The following is a 25,671-nucleotide window of genomic DNA, read 5'->3' as shown; positions in this document are numbered from 1 at the left end:
GTTTTATTTTTAGAAAGGAAAAGAAGAGATACGGAGCACGCTCCGGAAGAGGCGAGATTCCTTAAATCAGCGGAGTGGAGGAGTTCATGATTTCTTCACACACCCCTTTCGTTTCGGAACAATAGTTCAACCCGCTCCCGCTCCCACCACGGTGGGCGGGCAGCGCCGCTATTGGCTGGGCGCATTTTAAAGGGGCAGACAAGGCGCGCTTTTTCTATCCTCCGACCCTTCCTTTCCTCTCGTTTCAAATCTCGCCTCAGCCGCTCCGGCCGACCAGCCGCAGCCAGCCAGCCAGACGGGCGGACGGGCGAGGAAGCGAGCCGGAAAAGCAGCGAACGTGAGCCTCCGTCGAGCCCCGGTCCGGCGGGGCGGGCGGCATGAAGAGGGGCGATCCCCGCCCGCGACGACTCCGACCACGACGGCCAAAAAGGCGGCGGCGGCGACTGCGGCGGGTAGGCCCCGCCGCGGCGTTGTTATGGAAACGGGCGGCGACGGCGGCCGCCGAGGGACAGAAAGGTTGCCCGAGCGGCGCCTGAGGCGCGCCGAGCGCGAGCGGCTCCCGCCGCCGCCTCCTCCTCCTCCGCCGTTTCTGAGGGGCGCCTCGGCCGCCATGGAAGGCCGGCCGGTGGGTCGCCCGAGCCGGGCCTCTCCACCGGCCAAAGCCGCCTTGGCTTCCCCTCCTCGCTACCGCCTGGTGTCGGAAATCGGGCGCGGGGCCTACGGCGTGGTCTACGAGGCGGTGTCGGGCCGCAGCGGCGCCCGCCTGGCCGTCAAGCGGCTGCGTTGCGACGCTCCCGAGAACGTGGAGCTGGCCCTGGCCGAGTTCTGGGCCCTGACCAGCCTCCGCCGCCACCACCCCAACGTGGTGCGCTTCGAGGAGTGCGTCCTGCAGCGCGACGGGCTCGGGCAGCGCATGAGCCACGGCAACAAGCAGAGCGCGCTCTACCTCCGCCTGGTCGAGACCTCCCTCAAGGGTGAGGAGAAAGAGGGGGGGGGACGGGAGGGGTCGTCTGAACGGGGTCGCGCGGGAGGACGCGTGTCGGGCGGTTCGCATGACCCGGGGGGGGGGCGGGGAAGGGAGGGTACTGCGCTCTGGGAGGCGGTGAAGGGGGGATGTTTGGGGAGGGGGCGGTCTGAGGTATGGCCTTTGAGGTGGGTGGGCAGCGGGGGTGGATGGGTGGCTTTGGAGACGTCTCAGGACCCAGCTAGGGAACGTCATCAGTGTTAGAGGGAAGTATGGTATGGGAGAAGAAGGAAGACAACTTTGGATCCTTGGTGGTCTTTGAGCTGGTTGTGTGTGTGTGTGAGAGAGAGAGGGGGGGGGGTGTATCTTGCATGCATCTCAGGACCCAACTAGGGAACATCATCAGTGTTAGAAGGCAGTGTTAGAAGGGAGAGGGAGGATCTCTTTGGGTCCTTGGTGGTCTCTGAGCTGGGGGGGTGGGGGTCTTGCAAGCATCTCAGGACCCAACTAGGGAACATCATCAGTGTTAGAAGGAAGTATGGTATGGGAGAAGAAGGAAGACAACTTTGGATCCTTGATGGTCTCTGAGCTGGGTGGTGTGTGTGTGTGAGGGGGGGGGGTATCTTGCATGCATCTCAGGACCCAACTAGGGAACATCATCAGTGTTAGAAGGCAGTGTTAGAAGGGAGAGGGAGGATCTCTTTGGGTCCTTGGTGGTCTCTGAGCTGGGGGGGGTGGGGGTCTTGCAAGCATCTCAGGACCCAACTAAGGAACATCATCAGTGTTAGAAGGAAGTATGGTATGGGAGAAGAAGGAAGACAACTTTGGATCCTTGATGGTCTCTGAGCTGGGTGTGTGTGTGTGTGTGAGGGGGGGGGGTATCTTGCATGCATCTCAGGACCCAACTAGGGAACATCATCAGTGTTAGAAGGGAGTGGGGGGGGGAGGATCTCTTTGGGTCCTTGGTGGTCTCTGAGCTGGGGGGTGGGGGTCTTGCAAGCATCTCAGGACCCAACTAAGGAACATCATCAGTGTTAGAAGGAAGTATGGTATGGGAGAAGAAGGAAGACAACTTTGGATCCTTGGTGGTCTCTGAGCTGTGTGTGTGTGTGGGGGGGGGGGTATCTTGCATGCATCTCAGGACCCAGCTAGGGAACATCATCAGTGTTAGAAGGGAGTGAGGGGGAGGATCTCTTTGGGTCCTTGGTGGTCTCTGAGCTGGGGGGTGGGGGTCTTGCAAGCATCTCAGGACCCAGCTAGGGAATGTCATCAGTGCTGGAAGGGAGAGGGATGTGTGGGGAAAGAAGGAGGACAGGTTTGGGGCTGGTGGGGGGAGGTCTTGGGGACTTCTCAGGACCCAACTAAGGAACATCATCAGTGTTAGAAGGGAGTATGGTATGGGAGGAGAAGGAAGACAACTTTGGGTGCTTTGTGGTCTGGGGCAGGGGTCTCGGGACCCAGCTAAGGAACGTCATCAGTGTTAGAAGGGAGTGAGAGGGAGGATCTCTTTGGGTCCTTGGTGGTCTCTGAGCTAGGGGGTGGGGGTTGCAAGCATCTCAGGACCCAGCTAGGGAATGTCATCAGTGCTGGAAGGGAGAGGGATGTCTGGGGAAAGAAGGAGGACAGGTTGGGGCTGGTGAGGGGAGGTCTTGGGGACTTCTCAGGACCCAACTAGGGAACATCATCAGTGTTAGAAGGGAGTATGGTATGGGAGGAGAAGGAAGACAACTTTGGGTGCTTTGTCGTCTGGGGCGGGGGTCTCGGGACCCAGCTAAGGAACATCGTCAGTGTTAGAAGGGAGTGGGGGGAGGATCTCTTTGGGTCCTTGGTGGTCTCTGAGCTGGGGGGTGGGGGTCTTGCAAGCATCTCAGGACCCAGCTAGGGATTGTCATCAGTGGTGGAAGGGAGAAGGGGTATGAGGGGAAAAAGGACAGGTTTGGGCTGAGGGGGGAGGTCTTGAAGACATCTCAGGACCCAACTAGAGAACATCATCAGTGTTAGAAGGGAGTATGGTGTGGGGGAAGAAGGAAGACAACTGGGTGCTTTGTGGTGGTGGTGGGTGTCTCAGGACCCAGCTAGGGAACATCATCAGTGGTGGAAGGGAGTGGGGTGTGGGGGAAGGAGGAGGACAACTTTGGATCCTTGGTGGTCTCTAAACTGTGTTGGGGGGGGAGGTCTTGCAGACGTCTCAGGACCCATCTAGGGAACATCATCAGTGTTAGAAGGGAGTAAGGTTTGCAGAGGAGGGGGGGATTGTGGGGTCCTTGGTGCTCTCTGAACATGGGGGTTTCCTTGTAGACGTTTCATGACCCAGCTAGAGAACATCATCAGGGTTAGATGGGAGCATGGTGTGAGGTAAGAAGGAAGACAACTTTAGGTTCTTGGTGGTCTCTGAGCTGTGTGTGTGTGTGTGTGTGTGTGTAGGTTGGGTGTCTTGCAGACATCTCAGGACCCAGCTAGGGAATGTCATCAGTGCTGGAAGGGAGAGAGGTGTGGGAAGGAGTTTGCTTGTTTCCTTGCAAATGTTTCATAACCCAACTAAGGAACAGCATCAGTGCTGGAAGGGAGTGGGGTGTGGGGGAAGGAAGAAGACCACATTGTGTCCTTGTTGGTCTCTGAGCTCTGTGGGTGTTTGGGGGGGGGGTGTCTTGCAGACATCTCTGGTCCCAGCTAGGGAACATCATCAGTGCTGGAAGGGAGTAAGGTTTGCAGAGGGGAGGAGGATGAGAGGGATTGTGGGGTCCTTGGTGCTCTGTGAACATGGTGGTTTTCTTGCAGACGTCTCAGGACCAAGCTTGGTAACATGATTTGTGCTAGAAGGGAAGAGGGGTTTGGGAGGAGGAGGAAGAGAATTGCATACTGCTGAGAGCAGGGTGATAAAAAGGAAGAGGAGGGGGAAATGTTTGTGGAGAGGAGCAGTTGAACTCGGATGAATGGGGGTCCTATGTGTTCTCTGAGCTGGGGGGGAGATCTTAGAGACGTCTCAGGACCCAGCTAGGGAATGTTATCGGGTAGCAGGGCGAAGGAGGTTTGTGGGGTCCTTGATGCTCTCTGAACTTGGTGGTTTTCTTGCAGACGTTTTGGGGGGACATACACACCCCAGTCCATTTTTGCTCCTAGGAGGCTGCAAGGAGGCCTACTAGGACCAAAATGAGTCGCCCGGAGTAGAGTGGGTGTTGCATGCGCATTGGGTTGTGGGTGTGATGTTGCAGCCACGTGCACAAAAAGGTTAGCCATCACTGACATAGGACCTCTTTACAGTAGCATCTTGAGTAGGTGTGTCCAAACTTAGGAACTTTAAGACTTGTAGACTTCAACTCCCAGAATTCCCCAGCCAGCATGGCTGGCTGGGGGAATTCTAGGAGTTGGAAGCCCACAAGTCTTAAAGTTCCTAAGTTCGGAGACCCCTGATCTTTAGTATATGCAACATTGGTTCTTTTGTTGGCTCAGAATTGATCGGCCCTCGAAATGCAATTTTTAAAATTGAGTCAGAAGCTAAGAGAATGCCCCTAGGTAATAGGTGAAGAAGAAGAATCTGGATAAAGAAATAGAAAGCTGTCGAGTCCCATCATTGATTCACTCAGTATAATGTTTATATAACGTTGACAGCGTTACGTAGTTTGGTAACGAAATGCCTGGAAGAACTCAACCAAGCCCAGAAAACACCAAGGACCTCATAAAGTTTATTAATTATGTCATCAAGTCATTTCTGACTTCTAATTTTCACATAGTTTCTCTGTGAAAGGTTTGCCCTTGATTTTTTAGGTCTACTGAACACGCACCAATCACTATTTTAACCAAGATCACCCACCTTTGCTGCTGGTTACCCTCTTCACTTTCCTTCCATTTTTCCCAGCATTAGCAATCTAATAATGTAGGCTAGAGGGACTTACCACCTCTCTGTGGGTTTGTCCCATTTTTGAGTTGCCTAAAGATAGTCTCGTCCTTGATTACAACGCTGTTGATTCCAGGGCAAAATAGGCCATTTGCAATGGTTAAGTGACTGCTTTCTGTCTCAAAAAACTCAATTTCACACTGAAAGCTGTAGACACAAACGGAGGCGAGTGGAATCCTGCTCCTTAAAATGCTCCGTGTAGCCTAATTCCAAGCCTTCATTTGGAACCAGCCTTCCTGTAACTTTAAATCCATGGTTTTGTGGGGGGGGGTCTTTGGTGCTCTCTGATCTTGGTTGCATTTTTCCAGGCGTTTTATTACCAAACTAGGTAATGTTATCTGTCCTACGTAAGCATTATTTTGAGGGAGCCAGTGGTGGCATTGATGATGTTACTTAGTTGGGATAATGAAACATCTGCAAGAAATCAACCCAGCACAGAGACCACCACAAACTTCCCTCTTTTCAACCCTTACAAATATTCTCCTCTTTTGGTACCCTTGTTTTGCCTTATGCTTTCTGGAATATGAGAGAGAGAGAGAGAGAGCAGGTAATTGACTCGAGAGCCTTTTCTAACCACCACCACCCCCTTAAAAATGCTGGGAATTCATACATTCAAACCCTCCAAGTCGTGGTGCATTCACTCTGAATCCCCTGCTCTCTTGTTCTGAGCTTTTTCAAGCCAGGGGAACTTTTCACAGGCACCGTTTTAGCGTTGCTTGCAAAGAAGGGTCTCTTAACTAGGAAAGCAGGGCCCTCCAAACTTGGCAACTTTTAAGACCTGTGAACTTTGACTCCCTTGCATAACTGGCTGGGGAATTCTGGGACTTAGTTGCCAAGTTCGTAAGACCCCTGCAGTAAAGCAAGCCCACGTAGGTGGATGGTGATTTAACATTTATACGTTAGGGTGTAGGTATATGCAGTACGTATATGTGTATATAGCATATCTATATCTGTGTGACGTATGTTTATCCTTTTGAGAGCAGGCAACGGAATATCATTTTTAATGTGTGCCGGAGTGCCCACAGGGGGAAAAAAATGAGAATAAAAGTTCTCTATGTAGGAATAATGCACAATTGACCAAGTTATTGTATCCAGATCTTCTGGCTTTGTGTAGAGATGCTATCCTCTACAGTTCTTTCGCAAGAGCTTCTACTGTGTTCCCCATTAAAATATGAATATTTAACAGAGAGAGGGAGCAAAAAGCTGGATTTAAATAGGAGATTCTACACTATTGCTCTAGGAGCTGCTGTTCTTATGTAAAGCTCCCTGGAAGATGTGGTGGATTTGATGTTTTTCAGCCTGTGGTCTTCGGTGTCTTTTTTAGCAGATATACAAGGTGTGGAGTAAACTCTTTAAGGAGCCATTGGTGGCCACCAAGTAGAAGATGATGCTTTTCCTCTCTAGGGGAGGCAGTACTCACAGTCCTTGATTTGTAACAGTCTGTTTAGTGACTGTTGAAAGAGACAATGGCACTTTTTTTTTAAAAAGTGACTTTTTTATACTTCGGACCATTGCAACATCCCCACAGGCGCTTGGGAACCGACTTGTATTTAAGACGGTTGCAGTGTCCCCGGGGTCTTTTGGAGCCCGACAAAGTCGAGGGGGAAGTCACACTCACTTTACAGTCGTGTTATTAACAACTGCAGTGATTCACTTAACAACTGTGGCAAGAAAAAATACAGGCCAAGCTCATTTAACAACCGCCTTGCTTGGCAAGAGAAATTTTGGGGCTGAATTGTGGTCATAAGTCAAGGACTGCCTGTTTAGATGAAGGTGCCCCCCCCCCCCCATTTTCATTATTCGAAGCCTTTGTGGTTTTATCTGAAACTTGGGTGGTGTTCCTTCACACCCACAACCCAATGCGCATGCAACACCCACTCTACTCCGGGCGACTTCAGCTAGTCCAAAACGCAGCCGCGCGAGTGATTGTGGGCGCACCACGGTTCGCCCACATAACACCGATCCTCCGTGAGCTGCGCTGGCTACCTGTTGGTCTCCGGGTGCACTTCAAGGTCCTTCTTACCACCTATAAAGCGCTCCATGGTAGTGGATCTGGCTATTTGAGAGACCGCCTTCTGCCGATTACCTCCCTTCGTCCCATCAGATCGCATAGAGTAGGCCTCCTCCGAATTCCATCCGCCAGTCAGTGCCGACTGGCGACTACGCGGAGGAGAGCCTTCTCAGTTGCAGCCCCGACGCTATGGAACAATCTCCCCGTGGAGATCCGCACCCTCACCACCGTCCAGGCCTTCCGCACAGCCCTCAAGATCTGGCTATCCCGTCAGGCCTGGGGATAAGATTTTACTCTCGCCCCTCCCGAATGTTGAATGAATGTTGGGTTTTTATTGTTAATTATTTTTATTCACATTTTCTTTTTGTGTTTTGTCCTGCACTCCCCTCCCCTATCATTGTAAGCCGCCCTGAGTCCCCTCAGGGAAAAGGGCGGCCTATAAATGCTAATAAAATGGGGAAAAAAATTCCTTCTTAAATTACAAATTTGCCAGAATAACAAGGAAAGCCCAATGCTAGCTTGGGCTTCCAGTAGCCCAGGGATATCCAAACTTGGGAACTTTAAGACTTGTGGACTTCAACTCCCAGAATTCCCCAGCCAACTCCAATTCTGGGAGTTGAAGTCCACAAGTCTTAAAAGTTCCCAAATTTGGACACCTCTGCATTAGCCAGTTCTTCAGCAGACTGTGGCGTCTGCCGGTATGTCATTTCTCTATATTTAGTGTAAATCTGGTTTTAAGGAGGTATCCTGTAAACTCAAGCGCAACCTTGCCGTTTAATTCAACCAGGCGTGGGCTGGGGGGTCACGCGTGTGTGGTGTGTGGGTTTTTTTGAGCAGGACTAGCTTCTTCTCAAATAAGCCAGACCCTTTCACGTGTCAGCCAGCCTGCCTGCTGCAGATATGGTTCAGCGAGGGGATGTGCCAGAGTGGGCAGATGGGCACCGAGCAAGCAATTGTGCCTCATTCATTTGCCGGGCATCAGCAGTCTTTGTGTGCTTCTAGTTATATCGTCTGTCATGTGGCTAATTGCTGGCTGTAATCTCTTGGGCATAACACGAAGGGGTCAACACAGAATAAGCGGTCACCGAGTGGAATTAATACTACACGCTCCATCTGATCTAGAGAAGCGGGACGCCGATCCCTTTGTTGTCAAACCAACCGATGAATTCTGTCGGAACGTTTTTACAAAGAATTTTTGTGGAATGGAACAGTGAAAGATTACATAAAGCAGAACAGGAAAAAAACGCAAGAAAAATAATGCATAAAAAGAACTCCCCTCCCCAGAAAGTGACTTCTCACCACAATGACAAGTGTAAACAACTCCCTGAGCTCTTCAAACAGCTTCATCCGTTAATCCACCTGCTAACAATAGGCAAATCAAGTAAGTCATGTCTTGTTCAATCCAGTGACCAGCAAAAAAGAGGGACAGACAAAGCGAGTGTCAAACATTTCTAAGGTGAGAACAAGCTGCGGATTAAAAGGAAACCTGTGGCATAAATGAAATCTGTACTTCTAAGCACATTTTCTTGGAAGGATTCCCGTTGGATTCCAGAAAGGTGTTTTTTTACGTAACAATTTACCCAGATACCCCATTGGAACCTTACTACATAAAAACCAACTTTTTGGGTGTATGTTTATATTGGATGGATGTTGTTAGTTGCAAAGTTGTGTCCGATCCATTGCGACACCATGGACAATGTTCCTCCAAGCCTTCCTGTCCTCTCCCATTCTTTGGAGTCCATTGAAGCTCACGCCGGCTGCTTCGGTGACTCCATCCAGCCACCTCCTTCTCTGCGGTCCCCTTCTTCTTCTTTTGCCCTCCATCGTTCCCAGCATGAGGCTCTTCTCCAGGGAGTCCTTCTTCCTTCTCATTAGGTGGCCCAAGTCTTTTGAGTTTCCTCTTCAGGATCCGGCCTTCTAAAGAGCAGCCAGGGTTGATCTCCTATAGGACTGACCAGTTGGATGGCCTTGCAGTCCAAGGGACTCAACGCAGGAGTCTTCTCCAGCACCAGAGTCCAAAGGCCTCAATTCTTTGGCGCTCAACCTTCCTTATGGTCCAACTTTCACAGCCATCCATTGCAACTGGGAAAACCATAAGCCTTGACTTTAGTTGGCAGGGTGGATGGATATTGTAGTGTATAAATTAGCCCTCCATCTAGTTGTGTTGGGCTACAACTGCCAGCGTTTTCATTGTGTGTATCAATTTTCCCTGCTAGATACAGATTCTGGGGGATGTACCACATTTCAAGGACCCCAAGTGTGTGTGTGTGGGGGGGGGGGGGAAACCCCTGTTTAAACTTTTTTTAAATTTCTTCTGCTTATGGTTATGAGTGGAACGAGCTCCCCGTGATTCGGACCCTCACCTCTCTCCAGGCCTTCCGAAAAGCCGTTAAAACCTGGCTGTGTCGGCAGGCCTGGGGTCGATGAGTTCCCTTCCCCTCTCAAATCGTGTGGCTGTTGGTTGTTTTAAATGCCCTGTACTTTTTGTGTTTTTCCCTCCCCCCTCCTTGGGTTTGTGCGCCGCCCTGAGTCCCGCTGGGAATAGGGCGGCATATAAATAAAATGAACCTCGAACCTCGAGTTTTCTTACCTGTACAGGTAGTCCTCAACGAAAAGAATTTGAGTCCCAAATTCCTGCTAAGGGGAGACATTTGTTAAGTGGGTTTTGTCCTGTTTTACAACCTTCCTTGCCACAGTTGGTAGGTGTATCACTTACCTTTGATAAGTTGGCCACACTGTTGTTGAGGGAATCCGGCTTCCCCATTGACTTTGCTTGTCAGAAAGTCCCAAAAAGTGATCACATGACCCTGGCATTCGTAAGTATGGAGCGGTTGCCAAGCACCTGAATTTTGGTCACGTGACCACGGGGTTGCTACAAAGGCTGTGTGAAAAACGATCATGTCACCCTTTTCAGTGCCGTGGTAACTTTGAACGGTCACTAAGTGAACTGTTCACTAATCATTTGTTTAGTAACCATTCTAAAAAGCGACTTCTGGTCTGCATCTGAATTTTCACCATTTGACCCTGGGGATGCTCTAACGGTCATAAATGCGAAAAATGGTCATTAAATCCCTTTCTCAGTGCTGTTGTAGCTTCAAACGAATGGTTTCTAAGTCAAGGCAACCTATAAGATTTTATTTTTATTTTATTTTTCCTTTTTAAAAGAAATGTTTTTATTAAACAGGTTTTCCCCCCATTTTTTAAAACACAAATATCATCTTTGCAACATTTCCACATCAGTAAGCCTCCATTATGCTCTTTTTATCCGTACATGTATACCTTTATATCTATGTTTTTACACATTTTACATCTACTCATATGGTAATTTATACTTATATGTCTTCTATACATATTACTCTTTCAATGTACTTATTTCTATACAATACCTCTTATATCATTCTACGTACATATATTCCTCATAACTATTATCCCGTACTATTTTATATACAATCACTTACATTCCCCCCCTCTTATTACTTATGTGGTTTTATGATTGTTTTCTAATGTCTTAATCTTAATGCTTTCTTATTCTTTGCAGATTTCCTCTAGCCCTTTGTACCATAAATCCCATCCTAATCCTGAGTAAGATTTTAGTGGGTCAGAAATCAACATTATTCTCTTCTGGTTATTTCTATACATCAGGGCCCATATGGTAGTGGCAGTTAAACATCTGTCATATTTGCCCAAAGTCTCTAACTTCGAACCTGCACAACCTGTTGGTATTGAATCATAGAAAGAAATAGTTAAGTGGCTAAAAGCAATAAAACATCTGCCTCCTAACTTCATCTCTTATAAATCACCTGCAGTCTGAATTCCATATATATATAGTACCATCTGGTCTGGATCTGTCTTTGAAGGACCTTGCTGAAGCTGGGATAAATGTTGGCATAGCTACTTTTTTCTTTGAAAAGTCAGGATGGGGTGAACAGCAAGCAGTCCTCGACTTACGACCACAATGGAGCCCCCCACCAAAAAAAAAATTTCTGTTGCTAAGCAAAAACAATTGTTAAGGGATTTCAAATGAGGGAGTGGGGTTTGCGGGGAGGAGGGGGAAGACTGTGGAGTCCTTGGTGCTCTCTGAGCTCGGTTGTTTTCTTACAGACATTTCATTACCAGACTAAGTACCATCATCAGTGTTAGAAGGGAGTAGGGTTTGCTCTCTTTTTCTATACAGGTATTCCTCAACGTACGACCACAATTGAGGCCAACATTTATGTTGCTAAGTGAGAAAGTTGTTCATTGAGTTTTGCCCCATTCTACGGCCTTTTTTGCCACAGTTGTTAAGTGAATCACTGCAGTCGTTAAGTCAGTAACATGGTGGTTAAGTGAATCTGGCTTCCCCGTTGACTTTGCTTGTCAGAAAGTTGCTAAAGATGATCGTATGATCCTGGGATGCTCCAACCGTCAGAAATGTGATAGCCAAGCCTCTGAATTTTGATCACGTGACGATGCTGCAACAGTCGTTAAGCGTGAAAAGCAGTTGTAAGTCACTTTTTTCAGTGCCGTTGTAACTTTGAAGGATCATTAAATGTTTTGTTGTAAGTCGAGAACTATCTGTAGTCTTTGGAAGAGATGGATCCTTGTGGGAATTTTTTCCGAATATGGGTAGTCTTCGACATACAACAGTTCATTTAGTGACCGTTCAAAGTTATAACGGGACAGGAAAAGTGACTTATGACCGTTTCCCACACTTATGACTGTTGCAGCATCCCCCGTGGGCAAGTGGTCAAAATTCAGGTGCTGGGCAACTGACTCATATTTATGACGGTCGCAGTCTCCCTGGGTCATGTGGTCGGCCCCCTTTTGCGACCTTCTGACAAGCAAAGTCAATGGGGGAGACCGGTTCGCTTAACAACCAGATTGCTAACTTAATAACAGCGGTGATTCACTTAACAACTGTGGCAAGAAAGATCGTAAAATGGGGCATGCCTCACAACAGGTGTGTCACTTAGCAACATAAATGTTGGGTTCAACTGGTCTTAAGTCAGGCAATATGCTGACTGTAAACTGCTTAGGGAGGGCTGTAAAGCACTGTAAAGCGGTATATAAGTCTAAGTGCTATTGCTATTACTTGTACAATATTTCCTCTTTCGTGGTCAGAGAGACAAAGCAAACTTGAAGCATTCTTCCGCATCTTCCTAATAAATGAAAAGGCAGAGTTATTACTGAAGAACAAACTTTATTTCTTAGCCAATAACCAGGTGTTGCCAGGGTATTTATTTATAGGGGAAAATGTCCGGACCAAACATAATTTCTAATACTGGATTTTCACCCCTTACCAGAGGTAGCCCCCTTGTGGAGTACTGTGAAGCCGTTACCATGGCAACTCCACTGCGCTGCACAGTAGAAGCCATTTTACGGCACAACAGGCTTTACCTTAACAGAACATACACCCCGAGGGGTTTTAATGATGTCTTCCCCACCCCCACCCCCACCCCTAGTACTTGTTTCCAGAGAGTAAGTCATCTGTGTACAAGTTTGGTTGGAATTGCTCAAGGCATTCCAGAGTTATGCTGGAACATACACACGCACACAAAACCATTTCGATAGATGGATGGAGAGAGAGAGATGAGATAGTGGATGGGTGGATGGATAGATGAAGAGAGAGAGAGAGAAGATAGATAGGATAGGTAGGTAGATAGGTAGATAGATATTTGATAGAGGATGGATGGATGGAGAGAGAGAGAAAAAAAATTGATAGATATGAGATAGAAGATAGATGGACAGAAAGAAAGATATGACTTAGAGGATGTATGTATGTTTGGATGGATGGATAGATGATGATGATAGGTAGGTAGGTAGGTAGGTAGGTATGAGATAGTGGGTGGGTGGGTGGGTGAATGGATGGAAAGAGAGAGAAAATAGATTGGATGGATGGATGGATGGATGGATAGATAGATAGATAGATAGATAGATAGATAGATAGATAGATGATAGATAGATAGATATTTGATAGAGGATGGATGGATGGAGAGAGAGAGAGAAGATTGATAGATATGAGATAGAAGATGGATGGACAGACAGATAGATATGACTTAGAGGATGTATGTATGTTTGGATAGATAGATAGATGATGGATGGATGGATGGATGGATGGATGGATGGATGGATGGATAGATAGATATGAGATAGTGGGTGGGTGGGTGAATGGATGGAGAGAGAGAGAGAAAATAGATAGGATGGATGGATGGATGGATAGATAGATAGATAGATAGATAGATAGATAGATAGATATTTGATAAAGGATGGAGGGAGGGAGAGAGAGAGAGAAGATTGATAGATATGAGATAGAAGATGGACGGACAGACAGATAGATATGACTTAGAGGATGTATGTATGTTTGGATAGATAGATAGATGATGGATGGATGGATGGATAGATAGATATAGACAGATAGATAATTTAATCTTGAAGATTAATGTATCTTGTAACCCCTGACTGCCAAAGATCTCTCTGTTTTGAATGCAGCCTCCGTAGAGTTTTTAGAGTTTGGCCCTGCCTTTCCTCTCCATGTTGGTTTACCAGCAGAGATTTAGAGGGGAGGGGGAGAAATAGGATGAGAACAATCTCCTTTATGTGAGATTAAGCCCTTTGATCCTCCAGGCTTGTAGTTCACGCCCATTATGATGATGTTTTTCTTTTACAACATGTTTTCTTTGTTCAGGAAGAAGCCCGTCCAAATTTTGATAGGACCTTCAATTGCCATAGTAATCGTCATGGTGACAGACATTGTTTATGCAAATAAAAAGCACTTCTCACCATCCTTTATGGCCAAAATGATAAAAACAAAATCTAGATACAGGTAGTCTTCGACTTACGACTACAATTGAGCCCACAATCCCTGTTGTTAAGTGAGACGTTTTTAAGGGGGTTTTTTGCCCCGTTTTACGACCTTCCCTGCCACAGTCGTTAAGTGAATCGCTGCAGTTGATAAATTAGTAACCTGGTTTTTCGTATTTATGACCGTTGTCGTGTCCCAGAGTCATGCGATTCCCGTTTGCAAACTTCTGACAAGCCAAATCAATGTGGAAGCCCGATTCTTTTAACAACCATATCACTAACTTAACATATATCTTAACCATATCACTAGCAGGGATTCACTGCCATTGTTAAGTTAGTAATACGGTTGTTAGATGCAGGTGCCAATAACTGTGGCAAGAAATGACCTAAATAGAGCAAATTCATTTTGAGCCGTGGTGACCCAATGGTTAGAGTGCAGTACTGCAGGCTACTTCTGCTGACTGCTATCAGTTTGGCAGTTCAAGTCCCACCGGCTCAAGGTTGACTTAGGTCAGTAAAATAAGGACCTAGATCAGTGTTTCTCAACCTTGGCGACTTTAAGTCCTGTGGACTTCAACTCCCAGAATCCCCCAGCCAGCACAGCTGGCTGGGGAATTCTGGGAGTTGAAGTCCACAGGGCTTAAAGTTGCCAAGGTTGAGAAACACTGACCTAGATTGTTGGGTGCAAGATGCTGAGTCCGTTAATCGCTTAGAGAGGGCTGTAAAGCTCTGTGAAGCAGTATATAAATTTATTTATTATTAAAATTTATATGCCGCCCAATCCCGAAGGACTCCGGGCGGCTTACAAAAATCTAAGTGCTAAAAATCTAAATCTAAGTGCTATTGATATTGTCCTTCCTTCCCTCCCTTCCTTCTTTTGAGAATGTAGCATTGCAGGCTAACTGCCCACTGACATGAGTTCGAACCCAACAGGCTGAAAGCTGACTCAGCCTTCCATCCTTCTGAAGTGGGTAAAAAGAGGACCCAGATTGTTGGGGGCAACAGACTGACTCTGTAAAACCGCTTAGAGGGGGTTGTAAAGCATTGTGAAGCGGTATATAAGTCTTAAGTGCTATTGCTAAATTCACTTAGCAACATAAATCATGGGCTCAGTTCTGGTCACAAGTTGAAGACGAGCGCTCTTCTGGGGTCTTAACCTGTGCGAATCCTACATGAATGGTTTCAATGAATGGTTTCAATCCGTTCTAACTGATTCAGATTTTGATTCTAACTGATTTTGGTTCTAACTGATTCCGTTTTGCTCAAGGCAGTAATTATTCTTTTCTCCCTCCACCAGGCGAGAGGATTCTGGGTTACGCCGAAGAGCCCTGTTACCTGTGGTTCGTCATGGAGTACTGCGAAGGGGGAGACCTGAACCAGTACATTCTTTCCCGCAGGCCCGACCCGGCCACCAACAAGAGTTTCATGCTCCAGCTGACCAGCGCCATTGCGTTCCTGCACAAAAACCACATCGTGCACCGAGACCTGAAGCCGGACAATATCCTGATCACCGAGCAGTCGGGAGCTCCGGTTCTCAAAGTCGCCGACTTTGGGCTGAGCAAAGTGTGCGCGGGATTGACCGCCCGAGGCAAGGGCGGCGGCGGCGATGGCGACGACGACAAAAATGTGAATGTGAACAAGTACTGGTTGTCCTCGGCTTGCGGTTCGGATTTCTACATGGCCCCCGAAGTGTGGGAGGGACACTACACGGCCAAGGCGGACATCTTTGCGCTGGGCATCATTATCTGGGCCATGATCGAGCGGATCACCTTCATCGACGCCGAGACCAAGAAGGAACTCTTGGGGACTTACGTCAAGCAGGGGGGCGAGATCGTACCCGTCGGGGAAGCTCTGCTAGAGAACCCAAAGATGGAGCTGCACATTCCTCAGAAACGCAGGACTTCCATGTCTGAAGGGATCAAGCAGCTCCTGAAAGACATGCTGGCTGCTAACCCACAGGATCGACCCGATGCCTTTGAGCTTGAATCCAGAATGGACCAGGTTACTTGTGCTGCTTAAACTCAGGTCAACGTCTCGGTGGGCTCTGAAAACAGGGTAAGCTTCGCCCCTTCCTTCTCTTTCTCTGCCTGTTCAAATGGTGTGGTCAGGAATGGATATTTACACACTTGTGGGTAGCAACAGCAATAGCAATAGCAGTTAGACTTATATACCGCTTCATAGGGCTTTCAGCCCTCTCTAAGCGGTTTACAGAGAGTCAGCATATTGCCCCCAACAATCCGGGTCCTCATTTTACCCACCTCGGAAGGATGGAAGGCTGAGTCAACCCTGAGCTGGTGAGATTTGAACCGCTGAACTGCTGATCTAGCAGTAGCCTGCTGTGCTGCATTTAACCACTGCGCCACCTTGGCTCAGGGTAGGGCGGGGATGGCAAACCTTTAGGGCATCCAGTGCCCAAATCGGAACACGCATGCATGCCCCAGAGCACCAAAGACCAGCTGTCCGGTGTGCATACATGCACCAGCCAGATGGTCTTCGGGCTTCCAGTACAGGCCGGCCAGCTGGACTTCACCCGCAGCAGAGCACCAGAAATCTGAGGACCAGCAGGCCAGCACACGCATGCCTGTTTTTTGCCGGTTTTCAGGCACACGCATGAAGCCAGGCCCCATTGGTTCACGGACAAACCCCTCTCCAGTCCCCGGTGCTCAAAATTTTTGGGAGACCACTGCTTTGGAGCACTCTGTGGGCTGTTTACAATGTAGAGCATGATTTGTACCTTGCCCCCAAGAACCCGGGTCCTCCTTTAACCGGCCTTGGAAGGATAGAAGGCTTGAGTCTACCACTATGAATTTAAGTCCAGGTAAAGAGCCCAGGTGGCGCAGTGGTTAGAGTGCTGACTGCTAAGCTGCAGTTCAGCGGTTCAAATCTCACCGGCTCAAGGTTGACTCAGCCTTCCATCCTTCCGAGGTGGATAAAATGAGGACCCGGATTGTTGTTGGGGGCAATATGCTGACTCTGTAAACCGCTTAGAGAGGACTGAAAGCCCTATGAAGCGGTATATAAGTCTAACTGCTATTGCTATTGCTATAAAGAACTTTCTGGAACTTTCCCTTACTTTTTAAATGCAGGGTGGGCTGGCTCTTTTAAGTTGCATGTGGAAAGGAGACTCTCCTTGTTATGACGACCAGAATGTTTGCTGTTAAGCAAAGAGGTTGTTAAATGAGTCGGGCCCAATTTTACCCTTTGGGCTGCCGTTATTAAGTGAATGTCACTTTTCCCAGTGCCGTTGCCACTTCACTCACTAAACCAATGGTTATAGAACGAGGACTGCCTGCAGTTTCTCCAGACGGGTGTTGCGCAACCTTAGCACATTTGAGACATTGGCCGGGAGGATTCTGGGAATAGAATAACAGAGTTGGAAGGGACCTTGGAGGTCTTCCAGTCCAACCCCCTGCCTAGGCAGGAAACCTTATACCGTTTCAGACAAATGGCTGTCCAACATCTTTTTAAAGACTTCCAGTGTTGGGGCATCCACAACTTCTGGAGGCAACTGGTTAATTGTTCTAACTGTCAGGAAATTTCTCCTCGACTCTAGGTTGCTTCTCTCTTTGATTAGTTTCCACCCATTGCTTCCTGTTCTACCCTCAGGTGCCTTGGAGAATAGTTTGACTCCCTCTTCTTTGGGGCAGCCCCTGAGATATTGGAAGATTGCTATCATGTCTCCCCTAGTCCTTCTTTTCATTAAACTGGACATGCCCAGTTCCTGCAGCCATTCTTCATATGTTTTAGGGAGTTGTAATCCAGGGCCTCACTGAGGTTGAGAGAGCATGGCCGGCCAGCAAGAGTTGTGAGTGGCCGGCTGTGGCTGTTGACCTCACCCACTGCTCACAAGTTAATTCCAGTAGGAGGGGTCTGTTTTTTTTTCCCCTTTGGGCTCCAAGCGAGGCCAGGCAGAGAGACACGCAAAGGCTCAGCTCTCCAGAGACATTCCAGACATAGCAAGATGCTTTCCAAACACCGCCACCGTGTCACGAACAATAGTTCCGGCTTACGCAGGCTCTGAAGTAGCACAACAGCTACTCCCTGGAGATCCTGCACTCTTTCTCTCTCTCCTCTCTCCCTCCCCCCCCCCCAGAAGCCAACCGGAGAAACCTCTAACCACTGCCTGCAATTTTAAATAATTGCCTGGCTGCTGTCACCCAAACCCCTGTGTTTCTGCCTCACTGAATTGAGCCTGGGGGGGTGCAGCTAAGGGGAATTCTTCTGTTTTCGAGGGGCGTCCACGCTTGCAAATTGGGTGTTTAGGAACAAGAGTTTGGAGAGTTCTTCCTCCCTCCCCCCCCCCCCCCCGGGGCCTTCCCCGTTGCTTTGAGTGACTTTAAAAAGCGCGTTTTGCTTCTTGACTCCAAACAGGAAGAAGAGATGCTCTTCTACAGAGCAGTCTGAAGGATTTTATTCACTAAAACAAGGCGGGGTGCTTCCCCCCCCCCCCACAAAGAGGCAACTGGGCTTTTTTGGTTTCTCTTTGAAGATGTTTCGCTCCTCAACTGAGAAGATTCTTCAGCTCCGAGCTGCAGCTCCTTAAATGAGAAAGGAAACGTCTTCAAAGGAAAAAAACAGTTAAGTCCAGTTTCCTCTTGGGGAAAAAAAGCACCTTTTGGGACAACTGTGACCTGGACCAAGTGGTCTTCCAACCTTGGCAACTTTAAGACTTGCGGACTTCAACTCCCAGAGTTCCTCAGCCAGTTTTGCTGGCTGAGGAACTCTGGGAGTTGAAGTCCACAGGTCTTAAAGTTGCCAAGGTTGGAAGACCACTGACCTGGAGGATGGAGAATCTCCATAGAGGAGGAGAGGGGTACTATATTATCCTCTAGGCCAGGGGTGTCGAAACTTGGGAACTGTAAGACTTGTGGACTTCAACTCCCAGAATTCCCCAGCCAGGTGGCTGGGGAATTCTGGGAGTTGAAGTCCACAAGTCTTACAGTTCCCAAGTTTCGACACCCCTGGCCTAGGCTGTCTACCTCTGTGCTGGAACGAAGTGTCCAAATTCTGAAAACTTGTCAGTTTTGCTTGGCAGAAATTTGAAAATAGAATCAGTTGAGTAGTAGTGGTGAAGATGCCAGCCTAGAAACCAGGGGACTGAATTCTAATGTTGCCTTAGGCACGAAAGCAGCTGCGTGACTTTGGGCCAATCCCCAGGAGATGGTGAGTTCTAGTCATGCCTTAGGAATGAAAGCTGGCTGGGTGATTTTGGGCCAATCACCTGGTGACAGTGAGTTCTAGTCCCACCTTAGGAATAAAAGCTACATGGGGCTGCCCCTGAAGAGTGTTCGAAGACTACAGTTGGTCCAGAACGCAGCCGCGCGAGTGATATGGGGTGTATCTAGATACACCCATATTACACCTATCGTCCACGAGCTGCACTGGCTTCCTATTGGTCTCCGGACGCGCTTCAGGGTGTTAGTCGTTACTTTTAAAGCCCTTCATGGTTTAGGACCTGGCTACCTGAGAGACCGCCTCCTGCCACTTACCTCCCAACGACCAACAAGATCACACAGGTTGGGCCTCCTCCGGGTGCCGTCAGCTGGACAATGCCGGCTGGCGACTCCCCGGGGGAGGGCCTTCTCTGTTGCTGCTCCGGCCCTATGGAACGATCTCCTGTAGAAATCCGGACCCTCACTACTCTTCTGGCCTTCCGTAAAGCCGTCAAAACCTGGCTGTTCCGGCAGGCCTGGGGCTGTTGATTGATATCCAGCCCCGTTTAGATGGAATGGGTGATATGAATTTTAATACTGTATTTTTATTTTTATCTCTATTTTTTAAAATTAAATGTTTCTGGTCTGTTGTGAGCCACTCAGAGTCCCTATGGGAGTGGGAGGCATACAAATTCTAATAAACTTGAAACTTGAAAAGCAACTGGGTGACTTAGGACCAATCACCAGGAGATGGTGAATTCTAGTCCTGCCTTAAGCATGAAAGCCAGCTGGGTGACTTTGGGCCAGTCATTCTCTCAGCCCTACTCACCTCACAGAATGGTAGTTGTGGAGAAAATAGGAGAAAGCAGTAAAAGAAAAAAAAAAGACAGGATAAAAAATAAATTGGTTAATATTATGAAATGCCAATATGAGTCTTTTAAGATTAAAAAGGGTTAGGGAACAGATGCCCATTGGGAGGAAGTCTTTGTAGTTTCCTTGAATTGGAAGCCCCTTGGGTTCAATGAAACAGTTAAATTGCCCGATTGGTACCCAGTACCCGCACGAGGTGGGTTCCCTGGGATGTATGACCCCCTCCCCTTTGGAGTTAGAAGGGAAATCCCATCCAGTCCTCTTCAGAAAAATGGCACGAAAGAAATTCTCTGTTTCACTTCCCAGCTTATTTTGAGTGAGCATCTTGCCCTCAAGAACCCATCCCAGAAAGTATGTTGATGCATTGATTATACATCAGTTGAGAATGCACTTTGGATTAAAATGTTAGCACCCGAAGCCCCTTAGCAGGTAGTTGCTCTGAAATGAAGCCGGGATGAAGTGTTTTGCTAGTATTGATCGTGTTGTTCTCAGTTGTTGGTAATTAATTTAACATGGATACCTGCTGTTTGATCAGTCATTAAAAACAATAAATCACATTCACCAAGTTTGGTATCCAAATATCAAAGGAGTACAGGTATTCCTCCACTTATGACCCCAGTTGAACCCCAAATTACCATTGCTAAACAGAACAGTTAATTGAGTTCTGCCCCATTTTTTTTTTTTTTTACTATTATTATCTCTCTTGCCGCAGTTGTTAAGTGAATCACTGGAGTTTAGCCTCGCAGGCGTCTTCTCCGGCACCAGAGTTCAAAGGCCGCCATTCTTTGGTTTCATTAAATTAGACATACCCCAAAACTATTCATGTTTTAGCCTCCAGTCCCCTAATCCTCTTGGTTGCTCTTCTCTGCACTCTTTCCAGAGTCTCCACATCTTTTTTATATTGTGGCGACCAAAACTGAATGCAGAATTCCAAGTGTGGCCTTCCCACGGCCTCATAAAGCGAGGAAGGTGTGTTGGATGTGTTTTGCCGCCTCGAGCCCTTTGTAGAAATAATAAAGGCAGGGTACAAACAACTACAATAAAAATAAAATATTTGCCATGTGACGGAAGAAGCCTCGCCTGACCTCTCCGTAATTCGAATACAAGCGATAGTTCCATTCTTGTTCTTCTTTTTTTTTTAAGCCACATGCTTTGGATTAATCCCAGGACCCAGAGTGAAGTTTTGCATCCCCGGGACATGACTGTACCTTTTGAAGAGCACCTGTCCACATCTTTTTTTTTTTTTTATCCTTTCCGTAGACATCTGCTTCTCAGGCACAGAGATGATTATGGATTATGTAAGATGCTTGGGCATCACCAGACTTGTTTATGAGGGCATCAAAGCCTCCGGAGGAATGCTTTCCTTCCTCTCGGGTCGGCTTCGGAGCATTGATGTTGCCTTCAATCTCTGTTTATTTCTCTTTTTTTTTTGGTCTGTTTTGAACCCATCCTCCCCACCCCCAGTTCCCTCCCCACCCCCCCCAAATCGTCTGCGTATGCCATTTGCGATCGTTCCTGTGCCCGTAACAAGGCAATGTGGGGTTGCATAACCAGGCTGTGCCCTCGGGGGAAAAAAAAAACCCTTTCAAAATTCAGGATGCTTACACGCAAGTCCAATCAACACAAACGGCCTGGATGCATTGGCTGTTTGTTTGGGGTGGGGTGGGGGTTCCCTATCACACACACCCCCTTGGACCTGAGTCAGGAATGGGTCTTCTCCGAAAAACACAAGAGGGCTGCTCCTTATATAATAGAAAAGGAGTGGGGGGGGGGAGAAACACACACTGGCTGACCCCTTGCGTGCTTCGGAGCGAGAGGATTGCCTTGTTTACACAAACTCAGTTGCACGCGGCATTTTCTATCTTTTGAACTTGTGGGAAGCCGGTTTCTTGCCGTGCCAGCATCTCTTGAGAAGTGGCTTGTAGCCAGATGATGTGTGTTTCTGGCTACATTCGGGTTCTCCCTCTGTAAATCCTCAGTCGTAAGTCGTGGTATTCCTCAACGTAACGACGGCAATTGAACTCCCGAGTTTCTGTTGCTGAGCCAGACGGGTCGTTTGAGCAGAGGGTTGGTCTACAAGACCTCCAAGGGGTCCTTACAACGCTTGTGTTAAATATTCGACTTGGGGCAGCAGTAAAAATGGGATGTGCCATGTTTGGTCCTGCACATTGGAAGGATTTTGCCAGATCAGATCTCCCGAACTGTCTAGCATCGCTGTTATTCTACATCCTATGCTGTCTCTCAACCTTAAGCCTTTAAATCTCTCGGTATGTCTAGTTTAAAGAAAAGAAGGACTAGGGGTGATTTAATGTCAGTCTTCCAACGTCTTAAGGGGCTGCCACAAAGAGTCAAAGTTATTCTCCAAAGCACCAGAAGGCAGGACAAGAAGCAATGGGTGGAAACTAATCAAGGAGAGAAGCAACTTAGAACTAAGGAGAAATTTCCTGACAGCGAGAACCAGTGGAACAGCTGGCCACCAGAAGATGTAGGTGCTCCATCACCGGAGGTTTCTAAAAGACTGGACAACCATTTGTCTGAAGTGATGTAGGGTTTCCTGCCTAAGCCAGGGGGGTTGGACTAGAAGACCTCCAAGGTCCCTTCCAACTCGGTTATCCTGTTCTGTACAAGTGCCAAAAATGGATACTTAACAACAAAACATAAATGAAAGTTAGTCACCATAAATGAAATGGCGGAGGAAAGCTGCTGGGGGGACCAAAAGAGAAAAAAAAATTCAGAAAGGAGACCATCCAAGAAAGAATTAGCGTAGAAGAACCAATCTTTAAACTACAGGAAGGGGGTTGGACTAGAAGACCTTCGAGGTACCTTCCAACTCTTGTTATATATTCTGTTGTGTTAAAATACTCGATTCGGGCAGTAAAAAAAAATTGGAGATGCCATTTATTTATGGTCCTGCACATCAGGAGGATTTTGGTCGGATCAGATCTTCCAGAGCAGTTTCCTTTGCCTTCCAGTCTTTTATTCTTTTTCCATTTTTATTATTATTATTAAGAGTTTTATCTGCTTTAGCTAATTCCGTAGAAGAAGAGCTGGTCCTGCTTTGCTTGACTTGAGGCCAATTATAGCAGCCTCAGCAGAATTCAATTCTCCTAAGGGGCCAGTTTTGACACTCGGCGGCTCCGGTTTCAGAAACACCCTTTTGCCCAATCCAGCAAGGAAATTGGAGCATGAGAAAAAGCCTTTTCTAATTACTGCATGCTTTTTTTAGCCATTGTTTTCTTCCGACGGCTAATTGGGCCTTTCCACTGGGGACACTGGGGGATTCGTCCCAGGAAACTTTGGTCGACTTGAGTTTGGAGGCTAGACGCTAAAAGCCAGGCCAATGTCAGTTTCCCTTGAGACCCAGGTAAATTAGGAGGCAAACTTTGTGAATTACTGATGGTGTCGCTGACTTTGATGTGTGTTTATCTTCCTGGCCTGCTGGCTCTCAAAGTACAGGTAGTCCTCAAAGATGGGGGGCTTTGCAGTAGTTGAGTTGGGGGGGGGTCCTTTGGTGCTCCCTGAGATTGGTGGTTTTCTTGCCAACATTCGTAAACCTAATTAGGTAACTGCCTTGTAACACTGATGATGTTACCTAGTTGGGTCATGAAATGTCTGCCAGAAAACGACTAATCTCAGAGTGCCAAGGACACCCCTCCCCCAGTACTCCTCCTTCTCCTCCTCCTCCTCGTGTGGGTCTTCCCACAAGACCCATTCCCTTCTAGTACTGATGACATTACCTAGTTGGGTGATGAAACGCCTGCCAGAAAACAACCAAACTCAGAAAGCACCAAGGACCTCACAGTCGTCCTCCACTACGCAAACCCCACTCCCTTCTAGCACTGATGACGTTACCTAGTCAGGTAACGAAATATCTGCAAGAAAGCATCCAAGCTCAGGGAGCGCCAGGGACCCCATCTCAAGGAATTCCAGGAAGTTCGCTTCTCCAGTGGCACTTAAGAATCACTCAGATTCAGACCCTTCACTGTACAGTTTCTCCATAATCAATTATCATATTTCAGCGTAATTATATGAAGTACATTCATAGGGCTCCGTTAACAGACATTTCAACAGCCTTTTCTTTTTTCTTCCTTTCCTTATAGGAATTTTTTTTTACAGGGACCGAGAGTCTCCCCGACGGACAGACAAACTGAAGAAGCGACTAACACGGACACCCAAGTTCTCTCTGGTCACCGCGAAACTTTTGAGACTCGTCCGGAGAGCCCCCAGGAGATTCAAGGCGGGCAGGAGCTGCTCTGCGACCTACTTCATTATAAGATTATTAAATCCTCTCTTCTTTTTTTTTTTTACATTTCCCCTTCCTTTCCCCCCCCCCCCCCCCCCCCCCCCCGCCAGCTCACCTTTGCTTATTCATTCGATCTGTGCAGTTCTTCTGGAATTCCTCTTTCACTCAAAATACTGAAAGAAAGAGAGAAAAAATCGCCCCAGCAAATAATTTTCTGTTGCTGCTACTGTTAAGGACCAGAATTCTGGGACAAAATGTACATGAGGTTTTGGATTTCCCCCTCCTCCGTCTCCTAATGTTGTTGAACAGGGTGATATTTTGTTGGAGAGTAGGAAGATCTGTGAAGATTTTATTTTATTTTTTTGTTTCTGGTTGCTGCTGCTTAGCCCCTAAAGCTAGAAACACAGTTGAACACATAATTCTCCTGCTCCCCTTTTTTTGTCAAAACAACCTAGATCGGGGGGGGGGGGGGACCTAAAATATGTGATATATCAGATAGGGATATTTAAGGCAGACACACACACACACACACACCTTTCCAGTTGGCTGCTGGGTTAGAAACCCACATCTAACTCATCACAGCAGCTGGTGTTTGTGTACCAAATTTTACAGAAAAGTGTTTAGAAGTGACCAAAAAAAAAAGCATCCATAGAAACGGTCTTTAGGTAGAAAAAGTGATCTTAAAGTCTGTCTCTAGGGCAGAGATGGCAAACCTTTTCGGCCCTGAGTGGAACATGCGTGCATGTGTGTATGTGCATGCATCAGAAACACGAAAACCAGCTGGCCGACATGTGCATGCCTGTTTTCAGGCCATTTTCAGGATATTTTCGGGCTGTTTTTCAGGCGAAAAATAGCCCAAAAAACAGCCTAAAATGGCCTGGAAAACAGCCCCACAAAAGTGTGGGGGGTTTTTTGGCCATTTTTCGGGCCGTTTTCCGGCACTGGTGCCCGCAAAGACCAGCTGACATGAATGCTGGAACCAGAAGAGCAGCTAGCGATGGCACACTTACCCACACAGAGGTTCACCATCAAAGCTCTAGGGGTTAGTAGCTTACTTAGCTAGTCCTTGGCTAGCTAAATCCAGCCAGCCTGAAACCAAGTGGTCAGCTTAACATCACCTTTTCCTAGTTTAGCAGTCAATCTTCCTGAAATTTCTTTTTGAAAGCTTCTTCAAAGTTAAGAGTAACTTTTTCACCACTGCCGCCATCACGCCTCTACGTCTGCGCACCCACAAAAGAATCGTCCCCAATTTTTAAACACGGCCCTAAGTAGCTCTCCCCTAAGATGATCCTTCCAGGGTATCTTGAAAGTCTTTAGCCAATTGCTTCTCCCCAGCGACAGGAAATGCTAAACTGGCTTGGAATGGGCTGCCCTGCTCCTTTAAATCGGCCGTAGGTTGGTCTTGGGGGTTTACCACTCTTCGTTCAGCAGCAGGGAAGATCGGGGTCGGGGGTCAGCGTCATAAAACCGAATCGGTGCTTTGCCTTTCGCCCCTGGTCTTAAGACAAAGCGGGCCGTTTGAATTGTTACCATCAATTTCTCAAGGACTGAATGCTGCAGCTATCGAGATGGATTTTACTCTACAAAATATCGCCGTTCCTTAGTTCTGCGCAGCCAAGGTTTAAACCATGAATGTCAGTCTTAATCGTGGATGTAACGTGGTTTGCAAGGTTATTAACATTTGCAAAACCCTGTTTAGGATTGACCAGGCCGATCCCACATAAGCTCCTTTTGAGATCCAGGATGAACTGATCT

General features: G+C 47.5%; 1 protein-coding gene across 1 annotated transcript; it reads left to right on the top strand.

The window, feature by feature from the left end:
• Positions 1–238: 238 nt before the first annotated feature.
• STK35 (serine/threonine kinase 35) lies at positions 239–24,540 on the top strand. The gene is made up of 3 exons (XM_032217224.1): positions 239–974; positions 14,948–15,705; positions 23,774–24,540. Exons 1-2 carry the CDS (start codon positions 476–478, stop codon positions 15,667–15,669), a joined length of 1,221 nt encoding a protein of 406 aa, XP_032073115.1. The 5' UTR covers positions 239–475; the 3' UTR covers positions 15,670–15,705; positions 23,774–24,540.
• The last annotated feature ends 1,131 nt before the right edge of the window (positions 24,541–25,671 follow it).

The sequence above is a fragment of the Thamnophis elegans genome, chromosome 5 (genome assembly GCF_009769535.1).
Source record: "Thamnophis elegans isolate rThaEle1 chromosome 5, rThaEle1.pri, whole genome shotgun sequence".
Lineage (NCBI taxonomy): Eukaryota > Metazoa > Chordata > Lepidosauria > Squamata > Colubridae > Thamnophis > Thamnophis elegans.
Note: the sequence above shows the minus strand (reverse complement) of the source record. Positions and strands in the feature narration are given on the sequence as shown.

What these genes read in the sequence shown, in the direction of transcription:
- STK35 (XM_032217224.1), top strand. Translation starts at nt 476, where the DNA reads ATGGAAACGGGCGGCGACGGCGGCCGCCGAGGGACAGAAAGGTTGCCC. An exon ending in GGTCGAGACCTCCCTCAAGG is followed by an intron (nt 975 to 14,947) that starts GTGAGGAGAAAG and finishes TCCCTCCACCAG; the next exon opens with GCGAGAGGATTCTGGGTTAC.